This window comes from Apteryx rowi, unplaced genomic scaffold (genome assembly GCF_003343035.1).
Source record: "Apteryx rowi isolate R43461 unplaced genomic scaffold, aptRow1 scaffold_27, whole genome shotgun sequence".
In the NCBI taxonomy this organism is placed as follows: domain Eukaryota; kingdom Metazoa; phylum Chordata; class Aves; order Apterygiformes; family Apterygidae; genus Apteryx; species Apteryx rowi.
Genome location: NW_020449085.1, coordinates 1,852,669 through 1,867,743, shown reverse-complemented (window position 1 = coordinate 1,867,743; position 15,075 = coordinate 1,852,669). Strand labels below are relative to the sequence as shown.

Genomic DNA, 15,075 nt, shown 5'->3' with positions numbered 1-15,075 from the left:
AGGCTTATTTGGTACTCACGAGAGTAATAATAATATAAACACCCTGCCAGGTTGTATGACTGACTGGAGCCACTGCAGTTTTCTGAATGTCACATCTTAAGGAACCAAACACAATAATCAGTTTGCTCTTCACTTTGTTCATTTACTGTGACAAGTGCGCCTTAATTTAAATTATTTATGATACCTCACAGTGTAATAGTAACTGCCCTGTAGTATACAAGGTAGAACTGATGAAATCTTGGTAATATGAAGCCACAGTACATTGGCATCTCTACCCGTGAAACATCTGGAGGGGATTGGAGCACCACTATGTTGGGCAATGGGGCTTCTTTGTGAAACTCCTCAACAAAGTATGAAACCCAGAAAAATTTTCAGTTCTCACTCTGGGTGAGTTGCAGCAACATCACGTGATTGTGTATCTTGTACACTAAGACCTGGGAAAAATCTTAAAAATAAATAAATAAATAAGAGATTATACACAGACTGTGTGTCCCTTCAAAAATCAAAATGAATGTAGTTGTAAGGGCCACAGAATAATATTGACTTGCCACTAAAGAGAAGATAAGCCTCTTGGAGACTGTTTTTTCATGGCACAGCAGTTAAATATTGTCCATGCTTGCTTTTAATATGAAATATGTACAGGTGCATGACTCTGAGCTTTACTGATCATTTCTGTATGACATGGAAGTCTACAGAGTGATGACTAAACTCCTAAAGTCCAAGTTCAGCATAAGCTTGGCTCAGCAAGAAACCTACACCGAACGCTCTGGATCCTGGCAGGGTCTGCAGTTGCATCCTGATCCCAATGCTGTCAGTATTCTGAAGAAGAATCAGACAGTAGGAGCAAGCCTGATGATGTTAACCCCAAGTGGTTATATTGGCATGCCAACTTTGTGCCCTTCCAAATCTTCGTTCTCTCTCTCTTTTTATAATACTCGCTGTGGTAACTGTGTGGTCCTTATCATATGTATAAATACTTCTGTCTCTCCTTGGGTTGCCCTGAAGTCCCAGTCAGAGTTTTGAAGTGAATATGTCCAGCCCTGCACCCGATTCTTCTCTGTACCCTCTGAGCCAGAATATGAGTGTCCCTATGATATTAAGCACTTAATTACATTAGCAGCTTGGACACTGGGAATACATCTGGCAGACTAGCAAAGCCTAGGAAATGAGTGACACTAGAGATGTATAAAGCAGATCAGTTCTGTTGACCTGGGCTCCCTGTTCTCCAACTCTATGGCTGATCTCACGTGTCTCTGTCTTGCTGTCCAGGTTTTACTGGGATTTGACCATGCTGCTCCTGATGGTAGGGAACCTGATCATCATACCTGTGGGCATCACATTCTTCAAGGACGAAAACACTACGCCATGGATTGTCTTCAATGTGGTCTCGGACACGTTCTTCCTCATCGACCTTGTCCTCAACTTCCGAACAGGCATTGTGGTGGAGGACAACACAGAGATCATCCTTGACCCACAGAGGATCAAGATGAAATACCTGAAGAGCTGGTTTGTGGTGGATTTTATCTCCTCCATCCCTGTGGACTACATCTTCCTGATTGTTGAAACTCGCATTGATTCTGAGGTGTACAAGACAGCCCGGGCACTGCGCATCGTGCGCTTCACTAAGATCCTCAGCCTCCTGCGGCTTCTGCGGCTCTCCCGGCTCATCCGCTATATTCACCAGTGGGAGGAGGTGAGCAGAGGCTGTGGTGCACATGCATCCTTAATCTCTTCTCCACTTACCCTACTGTTACACAAAGGCGCTTTCACTGAATGCCCATTCTCCTACTTTATCGCAGTGTAAATGCTAAAGAAACACATCTTGAGTGTAACACTTTGCTTTTAGCCGGTTCCCAAAGGGGCCTTCAGTGTATTGTTACTTAGTCACTTGAGACTGTACTGTCATCTCCTTCAGGGTCATTGTACAATCCAGGGTGATGATGCATGGTCTGAGAGGTGAGTAAGTACAGCTGGTTCCCCTGAAGGATGTGTGAAGTTGTAGAGCTGTAGAGTTGTAGAGTTGTGAGGGAAGAAGTTAGGCAGACAGCTTGGTCTTGCCCTCCCAGACACCAGAAGGGTCTAGAGACAGCACAGAGGAGGGGTCTCGAGGCAGCTGATTTGCAGGAACCTGTGGTATTTGTTTACCCATGCAACTTCCTCTGTTACATGCTCGTCTCTTGAAGAAATGGCTTGGTGATGTATTTATAACCTTCTCGCTTTCTAAATTCTCTGACACCACATTAATGGGAAGAGGAAGGAAAAGGCAATCTGCAGACAAATAGGGTCTGCTTAAAGGCAGAGCAACGTGGTGTAAAGCAAGAGCACCCACGACCCCTGGGCCCTGGGCTAGTCCCAGGGAGGTTCTTACAATCTTACAAACAGCTTGAGAATGAGTTACTTTTTCCCGTCTTAGTGCTCTCCAAAGCAGAGAGAGAGTTTTCTGCAGCTTTCTTCATGTCAGGAGCATGTTTTCAGGACAAGAAAAGCTGGTCAAGGCAGTTTCATCTTCTTCCCCAATCCTTCTCCTCTGCTTTGGAGCTCAGCCTAATGCAGAGCATGATCTAATGCCAAGTGTGCTCCTGGGAATGTTAAGGGAGAGCAGCCATGCAAGTCATGGATATATCACACCAAGCTGCCAGAGGACTAATTCACGATAGAGTAGAACTGTTTCTTCCTCACAGTATCATGGACTAAGAGGGAGAGCACTGGCACATACTTCACAAATTCCAGGCTTCATCTCTGTGTTATTACAAATTGTGAATGTTTCACTTAAGAGCAGCGCACAATGCCTTGCTAAAGCTTGGGGCCTCGTTGTACAAGGTGCTGTACAGGCGCAGAGGGAGAGACAGCTACAGCCCAGAAGAATACACTACCAGGTTAATTGCTTCATAGAAGAGACAGGCAGGAAGTGCATAGAGAGGTGGAGAGACATAAGGTGGAAGTGTCTTTCCCAGTGTGACTCAGTAAGTCAGACACTGAGCTGAGCAATGAAATATCTCCAGGTCTACTGTGTTGTCCCTTGGTTGCTTTGCTTCTCCGTTGCCTAATAGGAGAATGCTCAGGAAAGGGGAGTCGGTGGCTTAGGCCGTTGTTAAACTAGCTTCTTCATACTGGTGTACGTGTAGCCGTGACAGGGCAGAGCTCGGCACTCACCCCTCTCAGCTCCTTGACTTCCTTCCCATAAGGTGGTTGAAGAGCAGGTAAGTACATTTGCTTTGATCGTAATGAATTTGTTTTACAAAATCATCAAATGAAGGCAAATCAGCACCCTTTCCCTGTCTTGCTTCCCGTACAGTTTCACTGAGCAGCCATTTCTGATTTCAGTCTCGTAGTCCAGCGAGGTGGGGCATCGTGCCCTTTTGCTGGCTGTGTGGGTACCAGGGGACCGTGGAGCCAGACGCTCTCCGGATGCCCCCTGAAGAAGAGGCTGCCTGGAGTGATGCAGTGCTGCAAGTGGAATGGACAGATGGTGTTGAATTGCAGTTGGAGACTGCAATGCAGACTCTGTTATGCATTGCAGAGCCCAGCAGAGCACACTTGATGATAGCCTTTTTTTCAAACAGGGCTTGACCCAAGTAGCGGTTTCCCAGAGAGCGTATGATACTAGGAAGTTTTTCCCCTTCGGGAGGTAAGCAGGGAGAAGGGGCAATCCCTTGTCACCGGTGCAGCGCATGCTACAAAGCAACGAGCAGGCAGGGAGAGACGTGCTTCATCTTTGTATGGGAATAATCTGTGGTGCTCTGTGGAATCACACTGATTGATAGTTCTCTCTTCCTCTTCCTCTGAAATGCCTACAGATGATCCGTCTCTGAAAGTTCACATTCGGCTTTTTCCTCACTGCACAGAGTAGTGGCACAAATCACAGTGATGATTTGGAAGTGTTAATTCCTGCACGATGGAGCAGTATTGGCCTAGGCTTGTTCTGGGTGTATGCAAAGGGCAGATTGGTGGGCAGAGTTAAAGAAGGAGGACTGTTGGGAGAAGATGTTGCTGAAGAGAGACTTTTATACCTTCTCCTTTGCTCCCCCACACTATCCCACTGTATGTCTCATCTGCTAGGTAGTATCGTTCCCTCTCAGGACCTTCACATGTGAGTAGATGAACTAAAAAAGACATTTGAGTAGGGCAGGCTGGCCTACTAGAGAAGAGTATGTGTAGAAACAGTAAGAGCAGGTGTAGCGTGGGCTGAGGCAGAGTTAATACAGGTGGATGGACTAGTCAGAGAGGGGGAGTTCTGCACTGTGGCTGGAGAGAGCATCCCAGCTCACCCGTACTGAGCCTATGCAGTGACTTTTGATGAAGCAGTCACTGCTGCCAAGGAAAACTTCGCTCCCTGCTTGCAACTGCTGCTGAGACTCTGGGTCCTGTATGAGGAGGAGAGGGGGATCCAACCTACGCAGAGATGTCCAGCTGTCTCCTTGCTCTCTGCCTCCTGTATGAACATTTCATCTACTCATTAGTGTCACTCTGAGTGAGTGCAGGGATAAGTGGTCACTTCCTGAGTTCACAGTGAGCCTCTCTGTTCCTTCCTCTGCAATTGTCCAGGCTCTGCATGAATTTATCACTCACCCTGCAGTGAACAGAGAGCAGCCTTCTCTAAGGCTGCAGTGCTGTAAAACAGCCAGCCGCTCATCAGTTCCAGATCAATGCTGGTCATGAGTCTGTGGGCTCGGGAGCCAGTGGTCTGAGTGCCTGCACCATTCTGGCTCAGCAGCAGGCTACTCTGACATCCTTCCCTAGATCTGAAACAAGTGCTCTGGGGTCTACAGCTGGGCAAACACCCTAAAGAAGAAGAAAAAAAAAGAAAATCCAGCATGCTAACATTCACTGGAGTATGAAAATAAGCTTAATTCCAAATGTGGCAGTTTCATTTGCCTTATCCATTTTGCATGAGTGGTCGCACGAACGAATTTACCAGTAGGGCAGAATATAAACAGAATCTTTCCGAAGTGTCTGCCCATATCTACCCTGCAGTAGGAAGCTTGCTTGCAATGTAGGAAAGTGTATTAGCTTTGACTTGAGCCTAGCTTGCTTCAATATCATCTTATAAGCTTCAGTGTCTACTAGTTACCAAATGCATAACCAGAGATCCAGAAGGGCTGGCACAGACTGTGCGAAAGCCCCTTCTTGAGCTGTACTGCGAAGGCTGGCACAAATACAGGTGATCGAGCCATGTCTTGGTCACACGTCTCACTGCTATATAGGAGTAGTCCAGAAATGGCCAGACTCGAGATTACAAGCACCTTTTATGTGGCTTCTCTGCTTTCTCACAAATCTGGCAAAGTGGCTTTGCTGGAACAGGGTTTACTGAAAAATCTGGGTTCCTGAATAGGGCAGCAAAAGGCCAGAAGAAACTGGAGACGACGTGTTCTGATTGCCAAGAGAAGCAAGCGCGTGCCCAGCCCAACCCCATTGCACATGGGCAGACATGGTGGCACCCCAGGCAAGCTCTTGTCATCTCAACCTTTGAGCCGTTCCCACAGCTCTTCAGGGCGTTGGGGCAGGTCGGTGGTTCCTGACCCTGTGAAAATGGGGGGACGTGTAGCTCACAGAGTCGGGGAGCTGGGCCTCCGTGATGTCGTCTCTGAGAAAATGTTCAGAGAAAGCAGACCAAACGTGTACATCCTACAAACCTTATCTCAAGGTCAGCCAGCAGAAATAATAAAAGCAGAATAATACCGTGTAGCCCATATATCCAATCAAAATGAATCAATGTAGCTCAGATTGCGAGTGTTGAGCAAAAAATTCCCTTTAGGTTTTCATAGGCAAAATCGATTGAAAAAAATGTTTTCTAAGACCAATCTGCTGAGCTTTCCCTATTTTTTGTGCAGCATCTATCCCAGCGTTTGGTGCCAGAATGCGGTAACCTGTATTTAAGATCAAACTATTGTGACTTGCAGTCAAGGAAGATTTATTAGGACAGCAGTAAAATCCTACCCCTATAAATCTGTTTCCAAACAGCAAATGGACTAAGCTAACCAAAATATTTTGATTTCAATTTCCCTCTGTATATGTGAGGGAATATGGGGGTAAGGAAAGGAATTAACTGGTTTACTGGTTTTGATATTTATCACATTGATAAATGATTACCCCAAGTGAGGGATGTTTTCAGTTTTTTGTTGGAAAAAAAGTTAAATTTTTTAATTCTGGCAACTGAAACCTGAAGGAAAGGACAATTTGGCAATTTTCAGGGTACTGCTTAAATGGAAACTTGAAAAGCCTCCTGAATGCTGTCCTTTTCTCCCTTTGAGCTTGCATATTCCACAGAAATTTTAGAATGAGGGAAGTGCACCTTCTCAGGGTCTGTTACTGGCCATAGGTTACGTCATCTGAAAGATGGCATCACTTTTAAGAAGATGCAGAGATATTCAGAAAACTTGATTCCAAGGGTAGAGGGCTTATGTAAAAGGACTAGGAGAGAGCTTCCAAAGACTGTAAGAATACAGCTCCCAATCGATTTTCATTTAGATTTGAACAGCTAATTCCCTTCGGTTCTTCTGACCTATTTGTAGCCTTCCTTAAATTAAAGCGGCTAGTGGCTGGGGGATGTAATTTTAGGCTGAACACTTAACTGGCTCCTGAGAGGGGAGAAGCTAGGCGAAATTATTGCAGCCAAGTAGCACAGCAGGGTCCCGTACCACAAGGAGTTCAAAACGCCTCGATGTGATTTGCGACGCTGTCGTGGTACACGGCAGGGCAGACCCATAASAGTAAGCCGTGAAAACCTTTGGCCRCTCCTGAGTAAGACCTGATTCAACAAACATTGGGAATGTGGCATGAGTTTCTTGCTAAATTTGCATTGCCTCATCTCCGAAGGCAGCATTATCAAGCATTTGTCTTTAATGTCATTATAGCAGCTTATTATAACCATAATGCAAGTTACAGTAATTGCAATCTCAGTGCACGAAGTGACCCAGAACTCGAGCATCTTTTCCTTTCAGAGAAAATCCCAGCTGCCCTGTAGCTTTTGGCAAAAAACTCTTGATGTGTTGGAAGAAGGTGGTTCAAGATTTTACTACAGCCTTTTAGATTAAACTGTTTTCACTCATGGAGCAAAATATCCTTGCAGAGGCAGGACAGGCAAAAGGAAGGAAAGAGATGTTCTCCATTCAAATACAAACATTACAGTTTCTCTCCCGTGGCCACGGGATCCAACCCCTGCCACCTTTCAGGAGGGAGAGACCAGACAAGGATTTTTGATGGAGTTTGTCTTCAGCAGGAAGTTCTGCTGCTGTAGTGCAAATTAAGCTTTCCACCTGGGCCGTGAGAATACACAGTTTCAAAGAGAATATCATAAAAAAAGGGTTATAATGAATTATAAGGAGCAAGGCAAATATTTGAATAGCTGCGCAGCTACAAATGACACAGAGGTTGGCATAAAAAGGAAAAAGCTAGGGTTTTTTACAGTCACCTTCTGGCAACGCTTAATGCGTCTGCTGTCAACAAGATGGTATGATACAGGGAATAGCTGGCTCGAGGGGCTGGCACGAGGGCACGGAGCCATTTGTCTCCAGGTCAGTAGTTCAGATCCAGCTTGGTAGCGAGTGGAAATCATTTGCCGTCTCATGGCTTTTTTGTCTCTGATCTGCTCTTAGGAGGCAGGTGCACGTGTGACAAAGTCGTCCCTGTGGCCGGTCCCGACAAGCCTCAGGCTCCCTTTAGCGGCAGTGACGGGGTTCAAATTCCCCCTCGCATTTGAAGAGAGCTCCCCACCGGTCAGGGTGTAAGGAGTGCTAAGAAGAGGGTCTTGCCTGCACCACCTCGTGTTCTCGGTGTCACAAGGGCTGTCAGTCCGGGCTTTTCCGCGAGCCCGAAATTCTCGAGGCTTTCAAAAGAGAGAGGCTGATCTCCTGCTGGCCTCTAATCACTGGGATAGCTAGTTGCTGCTCCAGCCTTTCATTTTGCTCTTCCCTCAGACTCCTCCTAGACTGCTCCTTCCATCCCTTCACTGGACACTGCGCTCAGGCCGCCTTTCTCTTGGAGAGCTCACGTCTGCGCCTTTCTCTGCCAGCACCAGCTGCCCGCGGCTCAAAGCCCCTGTCTTGCCAGCTGCCGGGCGTTTTTCTCCAGGCCATTGTATTTGGAGGGGGGGCTCTGGCAGACTTCATCACTGCTGCTGCGGCACAGTAGCACAGGGTCTTCAAAGGCAAAGTGCTGAAGCCTGGCATGAGGAGACCGCTCCTGCAGAGTCGTTTTTTAAGGTTTAACACTGTGGAGACCTCATACTTTATTGATGGGACATTCTGCAGCTGCAGTGCCCAGTTTCCTTAGATGTGTGGGAACAAATGGGATTCAGGCCTGAACAGGGCTGTGCCACAAAGAAAAAGCCCTGTGAAGGCCAATTTGTGAGGACCGTACCCTTGGTGGAGTTGGAACTGAGCACCTCAAGCTGTGTACGTGCCCCAGCCAGCCTGCACACACCTCCGCATAGCCAGGCCCGAGTCTTTGGTTGCTAAATTGTGTGGTGTATCCATGATGCACATATATATAGTGCTGACACAGCTTTGGAAGCCATTCAGCAAGGGAGATTCCTGTTACCATTTGGGGTGCTGATCCAATGCCAGATCTGTGTTGTTGTCTCTCAGCAGCATGGGAATCATGTTCTGCCAGACTTGCCCAATACATTAAGGCCAGCGTGTCTAGCATGAATGGTAGCAACTTAATTGCTTCTCTATCTGAAGCTTTTTCCAGGAAGGCACTATTGATTGCATCCATATCAAGTGAAAAACTTCAATGAGGTAACTGAAGAGAGCAGCATTTCCTCACCTCACTTTTATTATTTAGCAAGACAGGGTTGGAGAGGAACGTGCCAAATCCGTAAGTTATGTGAATGAAGCAGGAACTTGGCCCAGTTAAGGCCATGAAAAAAACCTGGAGTGGGTTAGTGGGGAAGGAAGAAGAGGGGATTTGGGAGTGTAAGAAGGAGCATCGCTGGATGGAATTCCTTTTTGCCAAGAGACACTGAAGTCTGTTACTTCATCACCCCATAGAGCATCCTCGTGTGCTCTGAATCAGTCACTGGGCAAGAGAAAGTGCCTGCTGGGGACCTGAACAGCTGGTGCTGCTGGGGTTGAGTTTGCACTGACTTCTGCTCTCCACAGTCTGGGTGTCTAGACTCAGGGTGAATGGGAGAGCAAAGCTCAGTTAATGGGGAGAGAAAAATACCCAAATCACTGGGATAGTTAAGGCTTTAGGTTCAGGAGAAGAGTCTGTCTCTGAGCAGCTCCTTAGATAGGTGTGCGGTCTCTGCTTTCTGGTTTGCTTTGCTTGTCTCCCTGCCGAAGCTGGTGGGCACTCTGAGGCACTGGCTGGACACCACGGAAATCCACAGTAGCCGGTACACACCTGGTCCATTTTCTCCTAGTAAGTGGATGGGGCCAGGGGGAGAGAACAAATTATCAACACATCTCCCTGTCTGCAGACCCTTGCTGCATCCTGAGGCAAGTGCTGTAGTGTTGCAGAGCTCTAGGCAGCGGAGACTCCCAAGTCGATCTCCCTGGAACAGGGAACGCTGTGTGCAGAGCTGAGGCTCCAGCACCATCGCTAGGTAATGCCGTGGCTCAAAAGATACATGCCTACTGCCACGCAAACAAGATTGCTGAAGGCAAGCTCTGGCCTTTCTAGGGTGCTGTGCGTTGAGGGAGCGGGACGGAGCGATGTCGGGTAGGCAGAAAGGCCAGGAGTCGTGCTGCCTGCAGGACTGGATGACCGCTCAGCTGGCTGGGGGAAGAATCAATGCTCTTCCACAGTGCGTCAAAACCCGGGGCCAAGCTTTGGCCCTGAGCAATTCTCACCTCTACTCTAGAGAAAAAGTAGCTGGCCACAATAGAAGACTCTCTGCAACACACTGCATCTGAGGAACCAGAGCTGGAACCCCCCCTGCCCTGAGTATGTGTTTTCACCCTCTTTTCTTCTTGGCAGAAACATGCTAATGCAATGCAAAGCTGCCTTACTTTCCCCACTAGTTTGAGGTAAAATGAGGAAAAAGTCTTTCTGGGGAAGGACAGGCTTCACTCCTGAGCCAGACACAGAGAAGTGCGAAGGTTTGATGGGCAAGAGCCTTATTGATGAAGTTATTTTCTGAGCACCACTGTGAAAAGAGCTGTTTCGAAGACAGTTTCAGGACATGCAATTATCCAGTTTGCCAGCTTAATGCAGTCAACTTAACCTCATTTTTATGAAGCAGAAATCAATGTGGTAACTTTTTCAGAGCTGAGAGATGACATTTTATTCTTGCCTCTCTCATAAGGATGAATATTTCTAAGTTTTCTCTTCTACTTTAACTTCTCCCTCTCCCAGTTTTCATTAAGCAGGAATACCCCACGGGCTAGAGGAAAGGACAAGCCAGTTTCTGCATTCCCAAATTCATATTAGAATGGGAAATGCTTCTGAAATCTCTTTGCAATGCATTTCAAAATTTGCCTTATTGCCTTCTTGGAAAAAGGCTTGAAAGTAGATTTATAACCTCAGTGCAAGAACCTTTTCATTCATTTCCGTCCAGAGTCACTTAACCAGAAAAGAATTCTAATGTGCCATTGATGATACTAATCTTCAGCCCAGTTTTTTGTTCCAAGGAATGCTTGGCCCCTTCCTCTGCCTTTCCAGTGTCTTTCACCTTCTCTACTCCCACCTGGTCAGGGATCTTAGTGGTAATTATTCCTCCCATGTTTTTTCTTCCTTTCCAAAGGAAAAAGTGCTGCAAAACGGCATCTGCCAGAGCTGGAGAAAATCTCTCCAGAAGTTCCTCAATGAGATTCCGCCATAAAATCGGAGGGAGCAGGGGTAATTCCCCTACTTTTGGTGAATGTGCCCTCTCTCAAATACTCCTTCCCCTGACACTTCCTGAGGTGGGTTGCACCATGCGTCTGGTATTTCAGTCTAGTGACACATGCAAAATTCTTTATACAATCTGGACAAAGGAGCAGAAGATAAAACTTTCCAGCGAAAATCTCCCCAGACTTAGTCTGTTGCCACCTTACCAGTACTGATTCTCTTCTGTCCAAGAAAGTATTAGTGTTTTTATTTCTTGATTGTTTCAGGTAAACCTGAGTTTTACCTCCATCCCCCCTACCTCCATCAGTGCCCCAGGACCGTGAGTTTTGTGTCACAAAAGCTGACCAAAACATTTCTTTGGGGCCCTTTGTTTCACGCTTTTCGTAGCAGGTTGATGGCACAACCCTCCCAAAGAGGAGAGGAGCCCAAGCCCACTCCGAGGCTCCTTCAGCGAGTCGCAACGTGTGACTCAGCAGTGCTGCCGTCGGATGCACTGCAGCATCGGCGGGATGGATGGTGGCAGCCGGCCACATACTTTGTGCGGTTCTGAGCTGGGTCAGCTGTAGAGGAGCCTGGACCAAGCAAAACTCTCAGTTCTCACATCAGTGGTTCTCTACATAATGAGGTTGGTCAAGGGCAGAATGCAAAGGTGTGTATGTGCATCTGCAGAGGGAAAGGGGAAGGAAGACTAGGGACTTCGGCTTTTAAATCTAAAGGGAAAACTGTTCTTCTGACAGTGTAAAATGGCAAAGCTCTATCTACCTTGGCAGAGCCGTGTAGCAAGTGGTCCCCCGCTGAACTGCTGGTGATCGTATCTTTGCCATTTGTTCATCCAGTATTTATGAGGGAGAAAGCCAGAAATCTGGGAGGACCTGATCATGAGAAATATTCTGCCCTTCGTGACAACAGGAAAAACAGGAAAAGATGTGATTTGAAAACAGATCTAAATTCTTCTTCTAGCTTCCTTTTGGGTTTAGGACAAGCCATGTGCCTATAGTGCCTCAATGTTCCTTTCTGTAAAATGATGTAAAATAATGTAGTCACCTCAAAGATGATCTTAAACAGCTGCAGTTTATTCAAGCTTGTGAGGTCCTATTAGGGCTGGGATCTGTCCTGACATAGACCTTGAGCAATCCCATTGAGATACGACTTAAAAATACACTTCTCTGATAAGTACCCTTTGGCAAGCCCTGTCCCCAGCTCCTACTCTGTTCTGGAAACAGAGTCCTAACCAACATGGGACCTGTATATTTTCATATTAGCATACCCCGATGCCTCATGTGGCTGTTCATTATTCAGTGATGTATCTAATATCCTTTCCCTTGACCTGCTGATTTGAGATCACCAAGGCAAGTGCACAGAAGAGGATGGTGTCATGGTCACTTTGTATTTTAGATCTCCAAGGGGCAAGAGAGAAGGAGAAAGTTGGGGAATGTGTTCCTCAAGCTTAGATCCAGCCAAGATAGATCATCAAGAAAGGATGATGCTCTTTGTAATGACATGTAAGTGGATTTGGAGTAGAAGGAGATGGAGGGCTGAGGGGACATCTTGAGGTGAGGAATGAGTCAGGCCAGGTACCAGCCAGGTGCTGAAGATATCTGGGCAGAAACTGGAAAAGAAGTGACTTGGGGAGAGGCTAGTGGAGGAGAGGAGGGCAGTGTCACTGTGGATAGCGAGCTCAGGGAGGGGAAGTCACTCTCCAAAGTGCTGTCCAGTGCCGGGGTGGTGCACAGAGCCTTGCCCCAGGGAGCAGGGTGCAGCCGGGAATCTTTTCTCACTTAGGATTAAGTTAAGTCTGGCTCCACTCTTGGGTGGTGGAGCCTGTGGATGGTGAACTTTGAGAGAACCTCTCTGCGCTGCCAATGACAAGCAATCAAACAAGCAGCGGCAGTGCTTCCTTGTAAACACCAGGAAGAAACTGTGAGGATAATGTCTCTTAAAGCAGCTGACAGGCCTGCTCTTCCTCAGTTCCCTGGAGGGGGTGGAGAGCAGTTAAGACGGAGCAGCTGTGTTTGTTTTTTTTTCATTTATATATTTTTTTTTCACCCAGCAAACTGCCGGGTGTTAATTCCTCTTGATTTGCTGTGTCTCAGTGCAGCCCAGTTTGGAGAGGCTGTCCCTCGAATAGGGTTGATTAGACTCCTCTCCAGTATGTGTCACCCAAACATCCACTAATTCCACTTTATCCCAACAGTGTGCCTGGCTTTTCTGATGCTACAAAGAATTAAGCTGAAATTGTCAATTATATAAACTTAGTGCAGCCAAAGTCCAGAGGCCTCCATCAAGGAGCAGCAGTGATCACCAGAGAAAGGTCCTGAGCAGAGAAGTAAATTCCAGTCCTCTCACCACCACCACCCAAAACCAGTCCCATCTACTGGGCCCAACTCTAATTGGTTTCTGCAGGTAACAAGATATACCTAGGGTAGATGAGACATGTCAGCAGGACCATGTCACTGAGGAAACACCTCCCTCTCAGTGCTAAAGGAGGGCTACATCCCCCTAAAATTGCCATCCTCGTAAATCTTCCCTGAAAAATATAAGCTGATGCTCAGATGAATTGTACCTCCTTTGCGCTGGGAAGTTGCTGTCTCACACCGCAGAGGTCAGAAGAGCCTGGCAGCGGTCCTGACAAATGGCTTGGCTGGCAGGGCACCATACTCCTTACCTGCGCTCATGTGCCACAGGGATGTCTGAAGAGACAATCTAGACAAAACCTAGCCAACTGCATACCTGTCAAGGACTCCCCGGAGGCTGGGAATATCCCCCGCAGCTGTTCTGGTGGTTTTGTGTAAATATGTTGTAACGCACTGACGAACTGTGCGTATCGCATGAGCCTGGCGCCTCTTCACTCTCCGTATCCCCATCTCCCCTCTGTGCTGGAGCCTCTGTTCGAACTAGCCCAACCATGGGAAATGCAAAGTGGAGCCACAGATGAATCATGGGGAGCTTGTGCCAGCCCTGGGGGGAGGACTTCTCCCTTCAGCTCTCCGCCCTCCAGATCTGAAAGACATGTTTGCATTTGGTCTGGAGCATAAGCCAGACCCAGTCCAGTCATGCAACATAAAAGAAAAATGGAGGAAGGACAGACAGGCTGGGAAGAAAATGGAATGAAGAGTCAATATGTGAAATGAGGCAATAGAAATGAGATGTGAGGAAGACCTGCTGCATCATCTAGTCTGTCCTGGCACAGAATTGACTCTGTGTTTGATCTTCAAGGGCTGTTGTCAGATAGGTTTTAAACGCTTCAGGCAGCAGGACATTGTCACTTTTTCTGGGAGGTTCATCTACAGCATCCTCTAGAATGCTGTGAAGGGGATTGCTTGCTTTCAACTGCACTAGATTCCCTTGCTTAGCTGGGGTATGACTGTGCCCACAGAAGACAAGTGGGCCTGAGAGTGGAAAGCCAGTCTTTGCTGTTGCCAGGAGGAGGAGATTGGTTTCTCCAGCAAGGAAAGTCATTCCAAAGCCAAAGGAAAGGTATCTCTCTCACCCACTATGAGAGAGAGGAATGAATGCGTAGCAATGAGGGTAGAAGATGCTCTTCTGCCTTGCACAATGCTCCCCATGAGTGCACGTGGGGTAGAGGAGGTGCATTTGCTTTAGGGGAACTTGAGGACTCTGTCCTGGAGCTTCTCTCCTGACCTGTAGCAATAATGCTGCTGGAGATACAACCACTTGACAGCTGCTGCTTCTCTTATACAGATTTTTGCCCCTTTCCTTGCCCTCTTCAAGGTCATTTTAACAGCTCGCAGGGAAGGAAGAATGCAGCCCATTTTAGGGAGATGGAAAAAAGCTTTCAGTTTCCACACTGCCTATCTGAGTGCTGGGAATGCAGAAGATGAAGTCTGGAGCCAAACATGTTCCTCTCTGGCCTTTACCCTTTCCCTCCTCCCCACCCTTTCTGAGGCAGAGCATGCCGCAAGCTCCTACCGCAGATGGTTCCTTTAAAAGGAACCTTATCGCAAAGCATTCGCCCCTTATCTGCAGCCCTCAGATGTGGATGTGCTGCACAGAGTGCTGACTGGGGACCGGCGGCAGCTGGCAGCAGCTTTCCTTCTGCTGCTGAAAAAAGAAAGCTCTCCGGACCTCCCCCCCAGCCTGTCTGCATCAGTGCATCCATTAACCAGCCATGCATGATCATGGAAGAGGCATGCCTCCTCCTTTTAAACATTCACCATCACTGCAAAAAGATGCACACACATCTCTGCTAGCTTTTCTCTAGCCTGGATAATGGTAGCACCACAGAGCAGGGATCTTACATGTCAGAACAGGCTTATAATCTCATTAAATAGCCATGGAGCT

General features: G+C 47.3%; 1 protein-coding gene across 2 annotated transcripts in view; it reads left to right on the top strand.

Moving 5' to 3' along the window:
* Positions 1-15,075, top strand: part of HCN4 (hyperpolarization activated cyclic nucleotide gated potassium channel 4) — a 112,100-nt gene that overhangs the window by 29,433 nt on the left and 67,592 nt on the right. For both annotated transcript variants that reach the window (XM_026068384.1, XM_026068383.1), the window contains exon 2: positions 1,270-1,693. In XM_026068384.1, the coding sequence (XP_025924169.1) occupies positions 1,270-1,693 (424 nt within the window). The remainder of the gene's footprint in view (positions 1-1,269; positions 1,694-15,075) is intronic.